We start from the raw sequence: 16,499 nt of genomic DNA, 5'->3' as shown, positions 1-16,499 counted from the left end.
TTGTGGAAGAGGGGATATCTTTTATTATTATGATTGCAAACAAATTACCGCATTGCTCTCCAAGCTTTCGGGCATGCTCGCCCTTCATTGGGCATATGTGAGAGCAAAGATTGTGAAAGTTCTCCTAGTTCTTCATTTTTACCTCGGAGAACTGATGAAAGGTGAACGTGCTCGAAAGCTTGCAGATCTATGCAATAATTTGTTTGCAAATATCTAGTGGGTCTCATAACAGATACCACCTCTTCCACAAGTTTGGATTCCAAAATGTAGAGAACAGAAAAATCATAGTCATAAATTTAGCTGAACAAGTTGGAGAAAGAGTAAAACCAAATGTCCCTGTGGTGTAGTGTCAAGTGGAGCGGCGGGATGTGACGATAACCAGGGTTCCTTGCTTTCTCCGATTTAAAAAGTAATCCCCAATTTTTGGTTTAAAAAAAAAGTAACCCCAAATCCACTTTTTCCATGATTAAAATGAAACACCACTGTGTGTGTGTGTGTGTGTGTGTGTGTATACATTTGTATGTATGTATACATATTTTATATGCGTGTGTGTATGTATGTATATGTATATCTATATCTATCTATATATATAGATTAGTGGTATTTCATTTAAATCACCAAAAAATGTGGATTTGGGATTACTTCTTTTCTTTTAACTGAAAATTGGGATTTTTTTTTTTTAATCGGAGAAAACCAGGATCCCGGATGATAGCAGCATAAGGCAAAACGGTGTTACTTAAAAAAAGAATGCTTATCTACAGACTTATTTGCACATTTATTCGCAGCGTAGGATAGTTTTTTTTTCAGATAACAGGATAATTTGAGCTTCCAATATCATCATTTCATATTTAAGACTGGCAACAAGCCCAGGGAGCTGGGGGTGCCCCTGGTCTGGGGCAGAGGGAGGCCTGCACCAGACCAGTCTCCCCCACCAGTGGATTTAGTCCTTATGCGGCCAGAAGCTGAACAGCCCCAGCATCGGCCATCCTCCCCGCACCCCGCTTGAGGCCCGCTGGCAGCTGCCCCCCCGCACAAAGCCAGACAGGGACTCTACCACTTTAAGAGCTGGCTTGCGCGCTCAACCGCCCTTGAAACGGGTCGGGCCTTGATTGGCGTGCGAAACAACCAACGGGGCGGAGAGGGCGGTTGCACTTGGAGCCCAGCAGGGGAGGTTGTGATGCCTGCAGGTGGTCCTGCTCCTGGTAGGTGGGGGTCGCAGGCCAGGCGGTGGGGGGAGGGGCTGACCTCCACCTGGGGGAGGAGCTAGGCCTGAACCTTGACCTTCTTGAGGCCTGTCTCTGTCAAGAGCCGGCTGCATCAGTGAGCTGGGGGCTGCAGGGCGTGGGGGGGCCGCGTGGGGGCGCCCTGCTCTGCTGGGACGGGCCCTGGCAGGCTGCTGGGCCAGGCGGGAGCCCCCCCCCAGCTCCCCCCTGCCGCCCCCTGCCTCTCTCGCAGCCGAGACCCGCCATGTCGCAGCCCCGCGTGCTGCCCCAGAGCAAGGAGACCCTGCTGCAGTCCTACAACAAGAGGCTGAAGGACGACGTCAAGTCCATCATGGACAACTTCACCGAGATCATCAAGACCGTCAAGGTGGGTGGGGGTCGGCCCGGCCCCCTGCCTGCCGTGCACCCGCGGGCCCGGGAAAGCTGAGCCCGGGTTCGTTGGAAGAGAAAGCGGGGGAAACTTCCTCTTTCATTTGGGGCAAGAAAGTAAATCTATCTTCAAAGTAACCTTGGCATCTTTTGGAGAGTAGCTAAGCAGTCACATAAGGAAAGCATACAGGTTTCTACATTTAGGGAGACCACACAAGTTTTCTCCTTACTTAGGGAAACCGACACATCTCGTGCAACAAACGCACGTGTGACAAGTAGCTGTAGGTCAGAACAATCTTACCCTGAGCCTTTATATTAAGAGTCACCTCCAAGATATCCTTTAGCCTGTAACACCTTCACAGTTGAAGGTTTCCAAGACAGTTTCCCGCTTTTTTGGTGCAATTCTTGCTGCTTCCTTATTTAGGCTAATTGGCCAGTGTTCCAGCCTATATTTATGGAACAGCCTTCAGGGTTGTGACCAGTCAGGATAGACCCCTTACTGTCCCCTGTCTTTTTTAATTTTAGGTTTCCTCTCTGAAACACCCATGGGTAAGACAAAGCCCAATGAGCCACTATCAAAGCAGTACATCTCGGAGGGGATTTTCTAGTAGTGCTGAAAAAAGTAGCTTCTCCTCGCCACACAAATAAGCGTAGACAGTCGGAAAAGATGCAAACCTCAGATCAAATACCTCGTCTCGTAAGGAACATGCAGAGATTAATGAATCCTCTGAATGGAATCTACAGTAGAGGTGGCTGCACCTAAATGAGGGGAGGGTACAGATCCTTAGATACAGATTTTATGAAGTGGTTGGGATTTTTTTTGGATGGAAGGCACAATGCATCTGTAAGGTTATTTGTCTATTGCTCGTTTCCATGATACTGTGGGAATATCCACATCATAACTGGGTTTGCAGGATGAGACCCTGAATTAACTTGGTTCACAAATACATGGGTAGGTTCAATGACTTTCCTCAAAATGTTCATTAGAACTTGAAGGCTAGAAATGTTAGTTCAGCTCATTGCTAAATTGAACTGTGTGAGCCATGTGAACCACGTGTACTCATCAAATGGAACTTTCCCCTCTTGGGATGCAGCTCTGCATTCGAGTGTGCCAGGCATCGTCCTCTCTCTTCATCAGATTTTAGTAGCTTTGCACAGGATGACGGGAGCAAACGGATGCAATATTTGGCCTCGTGGTTAGAATGATTCTTACGAGCGAGTTACTGGTACATAGCAACTGATTTTATTATGGGATTATCAGAGAGCAGTTGGGTCAAACAGGCTTTTAGCTGGAATGCTGGAAAATCCTTGAGGGGGAAAGAATCATTGAAGATAACCAAAGGAGCAGACTGGTGAACATTTTTCTTCAGAGCAGCAAGTTAACGTGTGGGAAGAGTTGAGTGATCCAAGAGGATGCACCCTGGTTCTTCCAAAAGCATCCGCTGTACAGGATCCAGGGACGCAATTCCCTTTATTTATGAGTTGAACTGAAATAACGTGTTCTCCTAGGATGCGGGAATATTGAGCATTGAACTGAATGTTCAAAACCTTCTTAATTCATTTTATTTTTAGATTGAGGATGAAACGCAAGTCTCCCGAGCAACCCAAGGTGAGCAAGACAACTATGAGATGCACGTCAGAGCCGCAAACATTGTAAGTAATATATGTGCGTAACATTAGCACCCTGAGTAACAACCTTTTTGGTATGCTCTGCGGTCTATTAAAGCATCCACGTGCAGACTTTGTATCAGTAATGTGCACTGCTGCTACAGATGCAGCCAAAGGTCGAAGCGTTGGGAATTATGCCACAGTGGATGAAAGATGCCGGGTTTTATCTCCTAATACACGGCATGGCTTTCCCAGTGCAAACCAAGGGATTAATTTTCCATTTACTCTAGATTTCTTTCTTGGTATAATCCTAGCTGTTCTCTTCTGTTTAGTGTTGTCCAATCGTAAGTGGTAAGAAGTGTGACTTGGACTCCTGTTTTTCAGTGTTGATGCTCTCTGTTGCCTCTGGGAGGTGTCCATACATAATTCTGGGTTTGTGTTACTGAGCACTATGCTTGGCCCTGGGGAAGATGACAGCACTGTGCATCTGTTCATTACACCTAGGACTGTGTAGTGGTCATGGTGTGCCTAACAGGTGTGCTGTGAGAATGCATTCTTTCTAGTATGACTGGCTGTTGGCCAAAGGGACACTCTCCCTAATGGGGACTCTCACATAAGAAAGTCTGGGGTGTGCAGTTTAAGGAGCAGATCCCCCTTCAGAACCAGGTCGAGGCTCCTCTGCACTCTTGTCTTATTTAAATAAAATATCACCCCCTCCCCCTCCACAAGGTCCGAGCTGGCGAGTCCTTGATGAAGCTTGTGTCTGACCTGAAACAATTCTTGATCCTCAATGACTTCCCCTCTGTGAACGAAGCTATCAACCAGCGTAACCAGCAGCTGCGGAGCCTACAGGATGAATGTGACAAGAAGCTCATTGCGCTGAGAGACGAGATTTCCATTGACCTGTATGAGTTAGAAGAAGAATATTACTCTTCCAGGTACAAATAGGATGCCTGCCTACTAACAAGCCTCCTGCCCTTTTTGAGAATTGGTCTAGGAAAGCGAATAGTCTCTAGGACTCAAGGCTATGGGGATGGTTCCCATTAACATCTACATTCCTGATTTTTAATTAGATCAAACTCTTCTTAAAGACATGGTGCTGGCAGAGTCATGGTAGGGGAGACCGAGTTTCTTTCTCTGTCAGTTCTTTCACAAGTGACCTAATTATAGTGTGCCTTTTCCCAGGGACCTACCATCACCAGCTGTCTGGGTCTGTAAAAATGAACCTTTTAAAATGAGTAGGCTGGACTCAATTTAGCTCAATTCAGAGGGCCTGATTTGTTTGAAAAAACCTATTATATTTTTTATGATGAAGTCTTTCAAAACTTCCAATACAAAATGTATTTTAGTGGATTCAGATACTTTTTTTTCCCCCCAGCTAAGCTTGCAACCTCAGACACCGCTAGCCAGCGAGGTCTAGGAAATATAAGTGACTAGAATCAAATCCAAAATTAACTAGTTTGGTTCTGTTGTTCAATTTGAGTAGGAAAAATAGGTAAAAGTTAAGCAACACCCAGGTAACATGTACTTGCTGTTTTACAAATGCTTATTTTAATGTTTGGACCAATACATTGTGACCATGCTGGCATGGTCTTTTTTTTAGCCAGCCCTGGATGCCACAGAAAGTGACCTTTTCATAGCAGAACTAATGGGGCTCCTAAGGTGGGAGATGTTGGCTGTGCTATAGAGCTGTGCCTTTTACCAGATCCCATATCAAGTAGGTGTCCTTGGCTGTTTAGCAATTACTCCCTTTTACCTCTCTTGCTATCGGTTATCTTTATTTCTGCACCAAAGAAATACACAAGTGTGTCAATACAGAAGACCAGTGATTTATTAAAAGTTATTTTATAACTAGAGTAATAAGGCTTTTTTAATGGCATTTTATTGTCTGATGTGGGGATTCTGTTTTTGTATTCAAATACACGTGGCATGTTAATGTTACTTGTGTTTAAATGGCTTTAAATGTGTCAACATGTACCTTGAGTGGACAATGTGCACTCCTTCGGAGAGCCCAGATGGAGTTCTGTAGCTGTCAACACTGTGAACCTCCTACGGTCAAGTGGGTTTCTTTGTCTAGTAGAGATCTGATTTTGGTACTAAGGAAATTACTAGGAGGCTTGCACCTTGCCGGGCGGGAGCACACTAAGGTTCCACACAGCTGGAGTCCCTGGTTGCTCTCCCACTCTCTGGTGCCCGAACCAAAGTGCTTTAAATCAGTGACCTCCTCACTTGCTTATTCCCCAAAGCTGTAAACTCATAAACTTGTGCTTGCCTTATCCAGCCTCGTACAGCCAGAGTTGTATGCTGGTGCTTCACCACTCCCTTGTCAGGCAGCATGGGGAGAAGTCTGGAACGCGGGGTTAAGTTCTGCACGGTTCTTCAGTTTGAAGTGTTCCTTCTCTATATATTTTACAGTTAAACTATTTTCTATAAATATTGACTTGAGTCTATTCATTGTAAATAAAACAGCACCAAAACCCCACTTGACCCACTGGGTTTGTTTTCCTTCGAATGCAATCTGCTCTCTGCTTCAGCATTCACTTCGGTCTCTGGGTGTGTCTCATGTGCACAGCTCCTTCTTCTTTGGAAATTGGTTTTTTTTGTTTTGTTTTGTTTTTTTTCCAGTCTCTTCCAGCATTTTTCTATTTCTCATTCTGATTTATAGCCCTGGCTCCTTGCATCCACCTCGTACTAAAGAACAAACAAGAGTGAGCCACCAGCTTAGATTTGCTGCAACTATTTACACCACTGATCTAATTCTGTATCCTTCAGTGGTCAAATCCAGCAAGATGGAGATGATATGCATAGACATATGTTACATAATTCCTGTATGTTATATATAGTATATGTAGGCCATTCAAAATCACTGGTCAAATTAGGGTTCAGTTCTCCTTTCTCCCAGTAAAATTGCCAGGAACAAGATCCTGGCCCCACTGAACACAATGAGTAATACCACTGATTTCACTGGGAACAGAATTTTATACCAGATGTCTTTTTTCTGGATTTAATGGGAATGAGATTGATGCCATACATCTGTTGCAGACTGAGGTAGCGCCACTGGCTTTATGGTGCCATCACATCTGCTCCTCGCAGGGTCACTGAGATCAAATGCTGGTCCTCACTCTGGAGGGAATGTCAGTGTCATGAGAACTGTGATGTATTTGTGATTCACAAAGATGACATCCATGAACATTTTTTTTTTTTTTTGCCATTTTCTTAACGCTTTGCTTCTGTCTTGCTTTTTCCCTCCCCTTCTTTTTCCCCCCCCTCCCCTCTCTCTGATCGCGCCTGCTGTCTCTCCTTCCCGGGGTTGTTTGTTCTGGAAAGCTACAGTCTGTGTGACAGCAATGATCTTCCTTTGTGCGAAGCCTACTGGAGACAAGAGCCAGCCGCGTTTTCCCCAGAAGGCCTCTCCATGCCTCTGACAGCTGCCACGGCAGAGCAGAGCACTGCTACTTCTCAGAGCTCAACCCCATCGCACCCTCATGTGAATGGGCATGGGACAGGCCCAACAGAGCACTCCTGAAGATTTGGTGCCTGCTGAACATGCTTATACCAGTGGCACTGAGTTGCTGGAGTCTTCCCACTGCTGTACTAAGCTAATGTTTTCACACTGTCAGGATAATATACTGTAGTCTGCATTTGCAAAAGGGCATTTGCTGCTTTTTGCTGGCTATTAACAGTGTTTCTCCACCACCTGGGACACAGCTATGGAAGTGCTCCCACAGGGCATTACACTATAAGGCAGCAATAGGTGACTAGGAAATGGACTGCTGTAGTACCTTTTGAGATAAGATTGTCTTGCATTACTGTGTATAGAGCCTATTAGGACCACAGAATTTGTTTCCATTTGAATCTCATGCCAGGAATGTGCTCAGGTGCTATGCATGAATCTAACTACTTGGGTTCTTGGGAATAGGAAATTAGAGCTGAAATTGGGAGGCATGTTTACTATAAGTTGTTTCTTCCCTGGTAGGTAAGAATCAAGTCAGTCAGTGTTTTGGGTGCCCCATGTATCAGTATTCTCTTCCTCTGGGGTGGCATGACATGGCTTCTGCTGCAGTTAGCTAGAACAATAATCGACTTTTATACAGCGTGCCACCTTCGAGGTGCCCCACAAGATTGAATCCTTCAGTTTGGATACAGTTGAGAGAGAACAAGTGAAAATTCCTGGAACCTCCAGGGTAACCCCTTGAAATGTAGGGGGAATCTGAGCCAGAAGCAGTGTGACTTACTCAAGACCACGCAGGGAGGCAGTGCTGGAGCCATGGTTAGAAGCAGTATTTCCACCTCCCAGCTGGGTGTTCAGACTATGGTCACTCACCAGGGTTTAGTTTGAGCAGCAATGGAGCTAGTTGTTAGGTCCATAGCTAGTTCTGTTTAATAAAGGACATTGCAGAGAGCTTAGTTATGCTGGGCTGTAAAGGATACCAAGTCCTTTGCTTCATCTTAATCTGGGAACTGTTCTGTGCAGTTACCTTCTAAGAAACCTTATGGTGTATAGTCTGCTAGTATCCAGCAGCCCTTGGGCACCAGCCTTCCTGTTTTAGCCATTTAAGCTAATTCTACCTGTGTCATTGAAAATAAGGTATTTGGTTTGGGCTCTGACCATTAGAGCAGTATTTATATAAAAAAAAAAAATTTGCAGAACTACGGGTGCACATAAATTCATTTAAACCTAGGTGACTCATTTCAGTATTCTACTGTAACTTCACATTTCACTGTGGATTTTTTTTCCTTCCTGTTTTGTAACTAGATAATTGAATAAAACTAACTGTGTTTTGTATAATTTTTAAAGCGTATATTTTCAGTCACAGGATTATGGGTGGTGTGAAAGTCCTACATTGCATGTTTTTGGAAGGTTTCTCAAAATGATCAGAGGAAAACCAAGGCCTTTCAGTTGTTGTTGTATTTGGGCCTATGGAAACTTCCATGCAAAAGGGTGATTGCTGAAGTGGAATTTGCAAACAGATAGGTCTGTGTTGTTCCTCTTAAACTAGTGAGATTGTCATTCCTTACACCCTTTCTCAGCTACTTCACCAACTAAGGGTCAGACCTAGTATACCTGTTCTAGTTGCGGCTTTCATTGATGATTCCTGGAACTGTGTCTGACATCTTAATCATCTCCTCTGAAGACCTACAGGACCCTTTCAGTGTTTCACATCTTTGTATGGAAAGAAAGGCTGGGCTTTTCAAAAGAAGCCTAAGAGTTACGCACCTAAGTCCTGGAGAAAGGTACTACCCTTACACCCTTACCCACAACTGAAAATCCCAGACTAAAACTCACCATTATTATAACAAAGGAAGATACCTCCTAACACCTACATGCAGTGTTCTCCGTATGGATATTGTTTTGTTGCAGTGAATCCAGCAAAAAAGTCAAATAAAACTACAAAGCTTTTTGCAGTATGGAAAAGTAAAGCATTTAGAACCTAACAATAGCTTTATTTTATTTCCGAAGACAAGTAAAGCTGTACTGCAAGTGTTGCTCTAACTTATCCTTATTGGAAAGCCTCTGTCATGTACGCACAAAGAAAAATGCTTCTAGATTCAGTTCTACAAGCTTTACTCAAGCTGGTGTGGCATGGAAATCAGTCAGAGTTGTGCTTACTGAAAGAGTAGGCCCTATAGCTTATAGAAACAAAACCAGATCTAGTTCCCTTAAAACTAATGAATCAATAGAGCCCAATGTAGGCCGTCTGGTACCTTGTTAATAAATGGTAAACACATATTGGTTGCTGTGCCCTGCGTTAGATCATCTCCAAACCACAGATGCACTTCTTGGATGGACCCAGTGCTAGTCCTTCCTGCACAAGTGTGAAGTACTATTGCACCATCTTTCTATTAGAACAGAGGTTCCCAAACTTTTTCTTGGTGCCTACCCCCTTCCAGATTTACCAGCTGCTCACATACCCCTACCAGCACGCTGTATATTTGAACCCCATAAATGCCAATTATAGTAAAAATTCAATCCACCGTTACACAATTTCTCCCACGTACCCCCCAGAGATGTCTTGCGTACCCCCCGGGGTATGCGCACCACAGTTTGGAAACCCTTGTTTCTATTAAGGGTTGTTGACTTGCCATTTTAGTAGGGAAATCCATTATATTTACCTGTCTTAGGGGCCCAGCACTTGGTGTCAGGGGATTTCAAGAGACTCATTAAAAAAAAAAAAGTTCTAGCCATCACCTAATGGTTGTAGAGAAAAGCTTGGAAATATGGATCCTGTAAACCCTAAACATGGAGAAACCCAAAGACAAGTAAATGAAAATGTTTTGAAAACCAATGTAGTTATTTGTGAGTCTCTGAGGTTGGCTGTGCTGTATTACCTGCACTCTGGAAGCACACACTTGTAAACTTTCTTCAAAACATTTACAGGACATTTGAAGCCAGGTTAAGGTTATTTGCCCCACTGTCCTATCCAAAATCCTGTTTCTGTAAAATTCCCTGAACAGCTTCAATTGGAGAAAGGACTTTTCTTCATTAATGAGTCTGGCTGCTGTGAGCTGTAAAATAGTGGCTTTGTCCCAGTGAAGAGCTGGGTGAATTTTGGTTGCTGGCAAAATGGGTTTGGGGTGTTTGGGGATAACACAGCACCATAGAAATATAGGGGATCGTTCTTGTCTCCAGCAACACCCTGAGACCCAGTCTGCAGGTGTGAGGAATGATTTCCATACAGAGGGGTTTTAAATATTTTGTGGAACATTAACAACTAATAAGGCTGGGAGTATGCTTGAGCAGAGGCAGAGGCCTAGGCTTTGTCCACATAGGAAAACCAGCTGGCACGGCTACTGCAGAATCCCTTCTGGTGCGGATTCTCTTCTGGACTAGAGATGTCCGTCTTCCAGAATCATTACACCATGGAGCGGAGTCAGTTTTCTGAAATAAAAGCAATCTGCCTCCCAGGATGGAGCCTGTCTACCAGGTAATCTAGAATAGCTGATGCGGAAAAGCGTAAGAACTGCAGGTATCCAGGTTGTAGCTGTATTGGTCTAGATGCAGAAGGAACCAAAACTCATGGCAGAGGTGATATCTTTTCTTAGACCAACTAGATATTTGCAACAAAAAAAAGTCTTTATTTGCTAAGGGAACCAGAACTCATGGTAGAGGTGATATCTTTTATTAGATCAACTAGATTTTTGCAAAAAAAAATCTTTAAATTGCAAGCTTTCAGGCACAAGCACCCCTCTCCAGGCATAGAAGAAAAGATTGTAAAAGTTCTCCTGGGTAGAAATGAAAATCCGTATTTCATAGGAGAGCTGAAGGTGTAGTAAAATCCCCTGTTTGGAGAAGTTAATTTTATATGCAGATTAGGCTCAGAGAAAAGTTGGGAGCCTGTTTACCTCCAAGTTGTTTGGTGGAAAGCAGGATGTCGTCCTATTCCCTTGATTTATTTTAGGCATATTTATTTGCAAACAGTATTTTATTTTTTTTGCAAACGCCTATTTGGTCTAACACGCCTCTGCCACGAGTTTTGATGCCTAACAACTGCAGGGCAACTTGCAGACGAAACCACAGAGGTGTCCAAGTGAGCAAAATCTATCCTTGCAGGCGGTATGCCGCGGAGAAAGAAAGCTACATCTGCCCTTGGGTTGGTCTAATAAAAGATATCAGATTCACCCAAGGAACCTCGTCTACATCTGCCCTTCACACACACAATCCGAGTGCTGCAAATGGCCCAAAGTGCTGGAGGCTGCAAGTGCGAGAGGGGCAGGGGAAGAGCCAGCTCCCGCTGTGTCCCCGGGGGACACGGGACCAGCCTGGTCCGGGGCACTTGCAGCCTCCACGGCGAGATGCAGCCGAGGAGGATCCCAATCGGTTTGCAACAGTAGCCAAGGAGTGATATGCACAGGGATGGGAGGGGAGGTGGGGACCGGCCCGGCTGCTGCGGCAGGGCACGCAGCCTTGCCCCGGCTCCCCGCGGCGCTCATGCACCGACCCAGCCGGCAGCTCCTCCATCTCTGCGGGTGCAGCCACCGGCCCACAATCCCTAGCATTTCCCCTCCCCTTGCAGGCTCCGCCAATGCAGAGCAGGGCCAGGAGGTTAGCCCTGCCTGCCCGGCCATGCAGGTTCCTGCCCGGCGCGGGCCATGCGGGGAGCGGGTAGGGCTGCGGGTTGGGGCCCTTCCCCGGGGCAAGAGCGGGCTGGATCGCTCCTGCCCGCCCCTAGCAGCCCCCTGCTCTTGCCCCTCTCGCCCTGCCCTCAATCCTGTGCCCTGCCCCCTGCAGAGGGGCAAGCACTGAGCATGGCAGGCTGCTGAGCCGCCTTCCTGCTTTGCAGTGATCCAGACTCCTTATTGCTCTCCTTGATGCTTCTCTGTCTCCAGGTGAGAAGGATGCTGTAGCCTTGGACTTCATCAGACTCCCGTTCAGGCGACCCTCGGAGCGTGGACCGCGCACGCCGTCTCTTACCCCTGAGCTCCTCCAAAGTCGGGAAGTGACCGAGTGCATCTTTCCACGCTTCGCTCCTGCAGACCTGCACTAGCCATGGCTAGCCTGGCCGCCAAGGACTCGTACTTGCAGAGCTTAGCGAAGAAGATCTGTGTCCAGGAGGTCCCGGAGTCCCGGAAAAGAAAATTTGGTATTATATCTGTGTTGCGTGCGGTGAAGATCCTTCCCTCCCTCCAGCTTGTCTCCAGAAATCTTGGCCGAACTCCTTAATGCCGGCCGTGGTTCCCAAATTGTGGGGCATGGACTACTGGTGGCCTGCAGCCGGTCCACAGATCTGACTGGGCCCTGCGCATCTTTTTAATGCTCTCAGTTAAAATTTTGCTGCTGAGTGGATGATAAGAGTTAGATGTGTTGAGGGTTGATATTGGTCCATTGGCTCAAAAGATTTGGAAGCCAAATTCCTCAGCAGTGATGTATCATGGTTCATTGTGGTGGGTGCCGGCAAAACCCAATGGTAGTATAATGTGGGCCTTATGCAAACATTTCAGGAGTGTACAGTGTGATTGTTCCCACTGATCACTCCAGGACTATTCACATGATACAGCTATACACACGCTTACAGACTTGCTGGAGTAGGAACGTAGGAGAATGTAGTTGTGGCCCAATTCATGCCCTAACTCGCTTAACTATATTGAAGTGACGAGACTTAAATTGCATAATATGGGCCAGGCCCGCTGTTTAACACCAGCATTAAAATTCAGTGTATTTTATCACTAGGATCTTGGGTCACTGGGGAAACTTTTCCTTTCCCTTTCAGTTTCCAAACCAGCTGGGTCTGAAAATGCTGGTAGCCAGCCAAAGAAAAAAAAGAGAAAGAAACCCAGAAAGCAAGCTGAGAAGACGAAAGCTTTTCCAGGGAAGCGGGTGGCTCCTGATAACAACAAACTTGCTCCAGCCAAGCCAACAGCTCCAAAAGCTAGCAAATCCATCCCAGCTAGGCCAGCAGCAAGCAAACCTGAGCACGTCGGCACAGGTAAGAGGGCTGGAGGGTCCGTGGGTATGTCAAAGCCATCTGAACCGAGCCTTCACTTTGTTTCCCATTCCAATAAACTGTGGGGTCAGGAGCATTTGGTAGCTTACACGTACTGAGCTGGTCCCGAGGCAGGATCAGACTGCAAATGGGGGAGACTCAGACAAGCTGTCATGTTACACCCATGGATATTTGAGATGTGCATATAAAAACTATTGAAAGGCATCTCTCCGATTTAAATCTGGCCCCAGACCCAATGCTGCAAAAGCTTCTTATTAATTTTGAACTAGATTAGATATATTTCCCCATCAAAAATCCATTGCAAATGGTTCTTGAATGTTTTGTTGCAATGTTTGTCATTGAAACACTGCATCACCAGAGAGGCTATTACTAGACAAAAATGAAGCTGACTCTTCCTTCAGGGGAAAAAAAAAAAAATGGTATGAAATGTTTTAAATCCCTCTTCGCTATGAAAAACGACTTAAAGCGAGAATATGATGAGTCTGACACGTAAAACAGATGAACAGTGTGACCACTAGGTGGTTCTCGGGAAACATAATACTTATTAAGCACCTCTCAAATTTTCTTTATGATGGAGAACTTGAAATGGTTGTATAGCCAGTATGGCTTCTAGTCCAAGGCCTGGCCTCAGCAACTAGAGTGCCTGGTCACATTGAAAGAGTGATTATTTCCCCCTGGACCAGCCATTCAATAGAGAAGACCAGATGAAAAATACAAACCTGGCACTGCAATCGCATGAAAGCAAGTTTATTTTCTTCATTTCTTCTGCCTGCTCATTGACTTTACATTTTCTGGCACCCTGAAATTTCCAGTAGCTACCTACAGCCCTTGTTCATATAATATCCCGATGGATTTGCAACCTAGTTTACCTCCAGAGTCTCCTCCTGTTTTTATAGACAAGGTTCTTTGGGTAAATCCGCTGTCTTTTTATTAGACCAATTCAGATACTTGGAAAAAAATGTCTTAGCAAGCTTTTGGGCACAACACCCTTTGTCAGTCTGAGGAAGCATCTGCAGGTGGTCTGTGCTCTTCCTAGATGGAGTGATAAAGCAGCAGAGGCCAGTACATAGGCAAGAAAGCCAGTCAGTTTGTGGCACTCAAATCTGATCAGGGTTAAATTTACACCATAGAACCAGGAAAAGATGCAAAGTAACTACACGATGCAAAGAGAAAGGGTTGGTACTTCTTAAGTCAAGACAAAAGCCCTTAAAAGTGACAACCACACTGGATTTGGTTACATGTGTCAGCGACCCTATAATGTCTTCAGAGACTAGTATGATGGGTGCTGATATATGTTAGACATCTTGGCATATGCTTCTCCAATGCAAAAGAGACATTGCTCCTTGAACTACAGTTTGAGCTGCTTCCCTAGGGCATTGAGGAGTCTTTGGTTGAGCAACTGCATTTTACAGGAATAAGAATCATCTTTTTCTCTTTCAGTCTTCAGTGAAAAGATTTCTGTTTGGATGTAAAGTAGCTTTTTCAGCTTGAACAGTGCAGCGCGGCACTAAATGTCAGAGCCAGGAAGAGACTCCTTAGGTGGTACCAAAAAATGTCAATAATCTTGAAGGATACAGGCAGACGAAAGGGAGAGATTTACTTGGCTTTGGAAGGGAATCCATTGGAAGATGTCAGAGATCTCCCATGTGCCGAGTGCTGTGTCCCAAGTGAGTTGCTTATGTCTTTTTTCCAGGTGGTAAAATTGAATCCAATTCATTTTCTGCTATGAATATCTTGCGTCAGAGGTTACATGAGAAGATGCAAAAAGCCTCTGGTCAGGTATAAGCATCAGCAACTTGCTGTTCTGTTTCTTTTGGAGGGATGGGGGTTTCCTTCTCTTTTTTTCCTACAAGTAGACAATGAAGCTGGGCTTCTCATTAGGAGACTTTGAGTCTTAGCTGTTGCCTTGCATAACCCAGGACTTGCCAAGTGATCTATGAGAAGGATTTAGTGAATGCTGTCCTATAAGGAAACTCCTGTTGATGTCATTGAGAGCCCTGTGCGTAAACTGAGGATAGTGTATGGCTTAGAGGGGCAAGAGAAACTAGATAGGGCATTCTTGCTGGCCTGGTCATACAACTGGCTTTGAGGAGGGGCATCTCCCTGGAGATAGGAAGGGCACTATAATGGGGATCAAATGAGGGGAGAAATAAAGTCAGACTCGGTGACTAACGAGAACGCAAGGAATGTGGACTTTGCCTAGTCTGAGGCTAAGAGAGAAGCTTATTCACAGATGTGTGAAGGTCATGGGTTGAGAGAGATGCCACAATTTGGGGAAGTCAGAACCTCTGAAAGCCTGGGCTGTAATTGAGCCTTGGATGTTTAATTCCTTTTGAGAAATGTTATAACACGGGAATTGTGGGCATCTTAGATCCACTACCTAAGTACTGCATGGCTCCTTTTGATGCATCTATTCTCTTCTGCCTTTCCTTTCAGGACAAAGAGCTGTCTCCAGCTGTGCTGGAAAAGAGGCGCCGAAGGAAATACGAGAGGGAGAGAAAGAAACGCCGGAAAAGGGAGCTGAAAATGAAGGAGAAAATGGAGAAGAAGGGAGCCCAGGAGGTAGCTGCAACTGTGGCGCCACAAAGCAAGGAGGAGGAGAGCAAGGCTGAGATGGTCTTTAACAGAGTTGAAGTCCATGATGAGAATGAGCTAAACAAGGCACAGAATAGAAAAGAAAAGAGGAAAAAAGTGAAAGGCAACATCACTCCACTGACCGGCAAGAACTACAAGCAGCTGCTAAACAGGCTGGAGGCTAGGAAGAGCAAGCTGGAGGAGCTAAAGGAGAAAGACCAAAAGAAAGCCCGGGAGCTGGAGAAGAAAATAAAGTGGACTAATGTCCTCTATAAGGCAGAAGGTGTCAAGATTCGTGATGACGAGGACCGTCTGAAAGCAGCCCTGAAACGCAAGGAGAAGCAGAAAGCCCAGCGCCAGAAGCAGTGGGAGAAGCGGACTGAGCATGTGGTGGAGAAGATGCAGCAGCGGCAGGACAAGCGGCGCAAGAACATCCAGAAAAAGAAGACGGCTAAAATAGAGAAAAAGAAGAACAAGGCTCGGAAGAAGGGTCGTATCCTGCCGGAGGATCTGGAGAAAGCTGGTGTTAAATGAGACTGAGGCTGCCAGTCTCTTCAGCACAGGGATGGACTTTCAGACTGTGTTCATAGGGCTTCGTCTGGGATCTGTTAATAAACTCTTTTATCAAATTGCTCTGATAAATCCATCTGGTGCTATTTATATTACACCCACCCACACCCATGATTATGTTGTTTCCTTATATGCCTCTGAAAATCAGGCTGCTTTTGTGGCTGCTTAAATGTAGGCACCCAGTTTTGCCATACATGAGCCCTACATTTTTCACCTTCATAGTGTTCAGCCATCGCTTCCTGCTGAGTTTGTAACTGTTCATTTCTCTTTTGGAGTAAAACAGCAGCGTCCCATCTTCACTGCATTTCTAAGTCTATAATACAAGTGCATCTGAAACCCCACAGAATTTGCTAGGTGTCTGTAGTGCTTGGCTTCTTTCCCCGACAGCAATTTAGTTAGCTTTGCTGGGACTCTCAGGGTCAGGTAGCTTCCCAGGTGCTAGGAGCAATTTTGCAAGCAGACGCTTTTCTCTCCTTTTCTCCCCAACACCACCTGGGGTGACGAGGAACAATGGTCATAAGCTGATGGAGAATAGGTTTAGGTTAGAGATCAGAAGGCAATATTTTACAATTAGGGTGACCAAAATCTAGAACCAACTTCTCAGGTAAGTGGTCCTCGCCCCTACCTTGGGGCAAACTCAAGAGGAGGTTGGATGATCAGTTGTCTGGGGTCTTGTGAACCCAGCGTTCATTCCTGCCTGTGGCAGGGGGTC

General features: G+C 45.4%; 2 protein-coding genes across 5 annotated transcripts; both read left to right on the top strand.

Moving 5' to 3' along the window:
- Positions 1–1,098: 1,098 nt before the first annotated feature.
- Positions 1,099–7,989, top strand: MED22 (mediator complex subunit 22). Of its 4 annotated transcripts, none has more exons than XM_019475862.2 (5): positions 1,099–1,202; positions 1,456–1,590; positions 3,165–3,245; positions 3,930–4,138; positions 6,534–7,989. In XM_019475862.2, exons 2-5 carry the CDS (start codon positions 1,468–1,470, stop codon positions 6,724–6,726), a joined length of 606 nt encoding a protein of 201 aa, XP_019331407.1. In that variant the 5' UTR covers positions 1,099–1,202; positions 1,456–1,467; the 3' UTR covers positions 6,727–7,989. The 4 variants fall into 4 exon arrangements, with proteins under 4 accessions (XP_019331407.1, XP_014459244.1, XP_019331408.1 ...); XM_014603758.3 differs by having other exon boundaries at positions 6,528–7,989; XM_006260887.4 differs by lacking the exon at positions 1,099–1,202 and adding an exon at positions 1,283–1,320 and having other exon boundaries at positions 6,528–7,989.
- A 3,219-nt stretch (positions 7,990–11,208) lies between these two features.
- On the top strand, positions 11,209–15,859 carry SURF6 (surfeit 6). The gene is made up of 5 exons (XM_006260890.4): positions 11,209–11,304; positions 11,529–11,782; positions 12,410–12,625; positions 14,337–14,422; positions 15,080–15,859. Exons 2-5 carry the CDS (start codon positions 11,689–11,691, stop codon positions 15,749–15,751), a joined length of 1,068 nt encoding a protein of 355 aa, XP_006260952.3. The 5' UTR covers positions 11,209–11,304; positions 11,529–11,688; the 3' UTR covers positions 15,752–15,859.
- Positions 15,860–16,499: the final 640 nt, after the last annotated feature.

Source organism: Alligator mississippiensis, chromosome 12 (assembly GCF_030867095.1).
Source record: "Alligator mississippiensis isolate rAllMis1 chromosome 12, rAllMis1, whole genome shotgun sequence".
Lineage (NCBI taxonomy): Eukaryota > Metazoa > Chordata > Crocodylia > Alligatoridae > Alligator > Alligator mississippiensis.
This window is presented reverse-complemented; position numbering and strand designations above follow the sequence as displayed.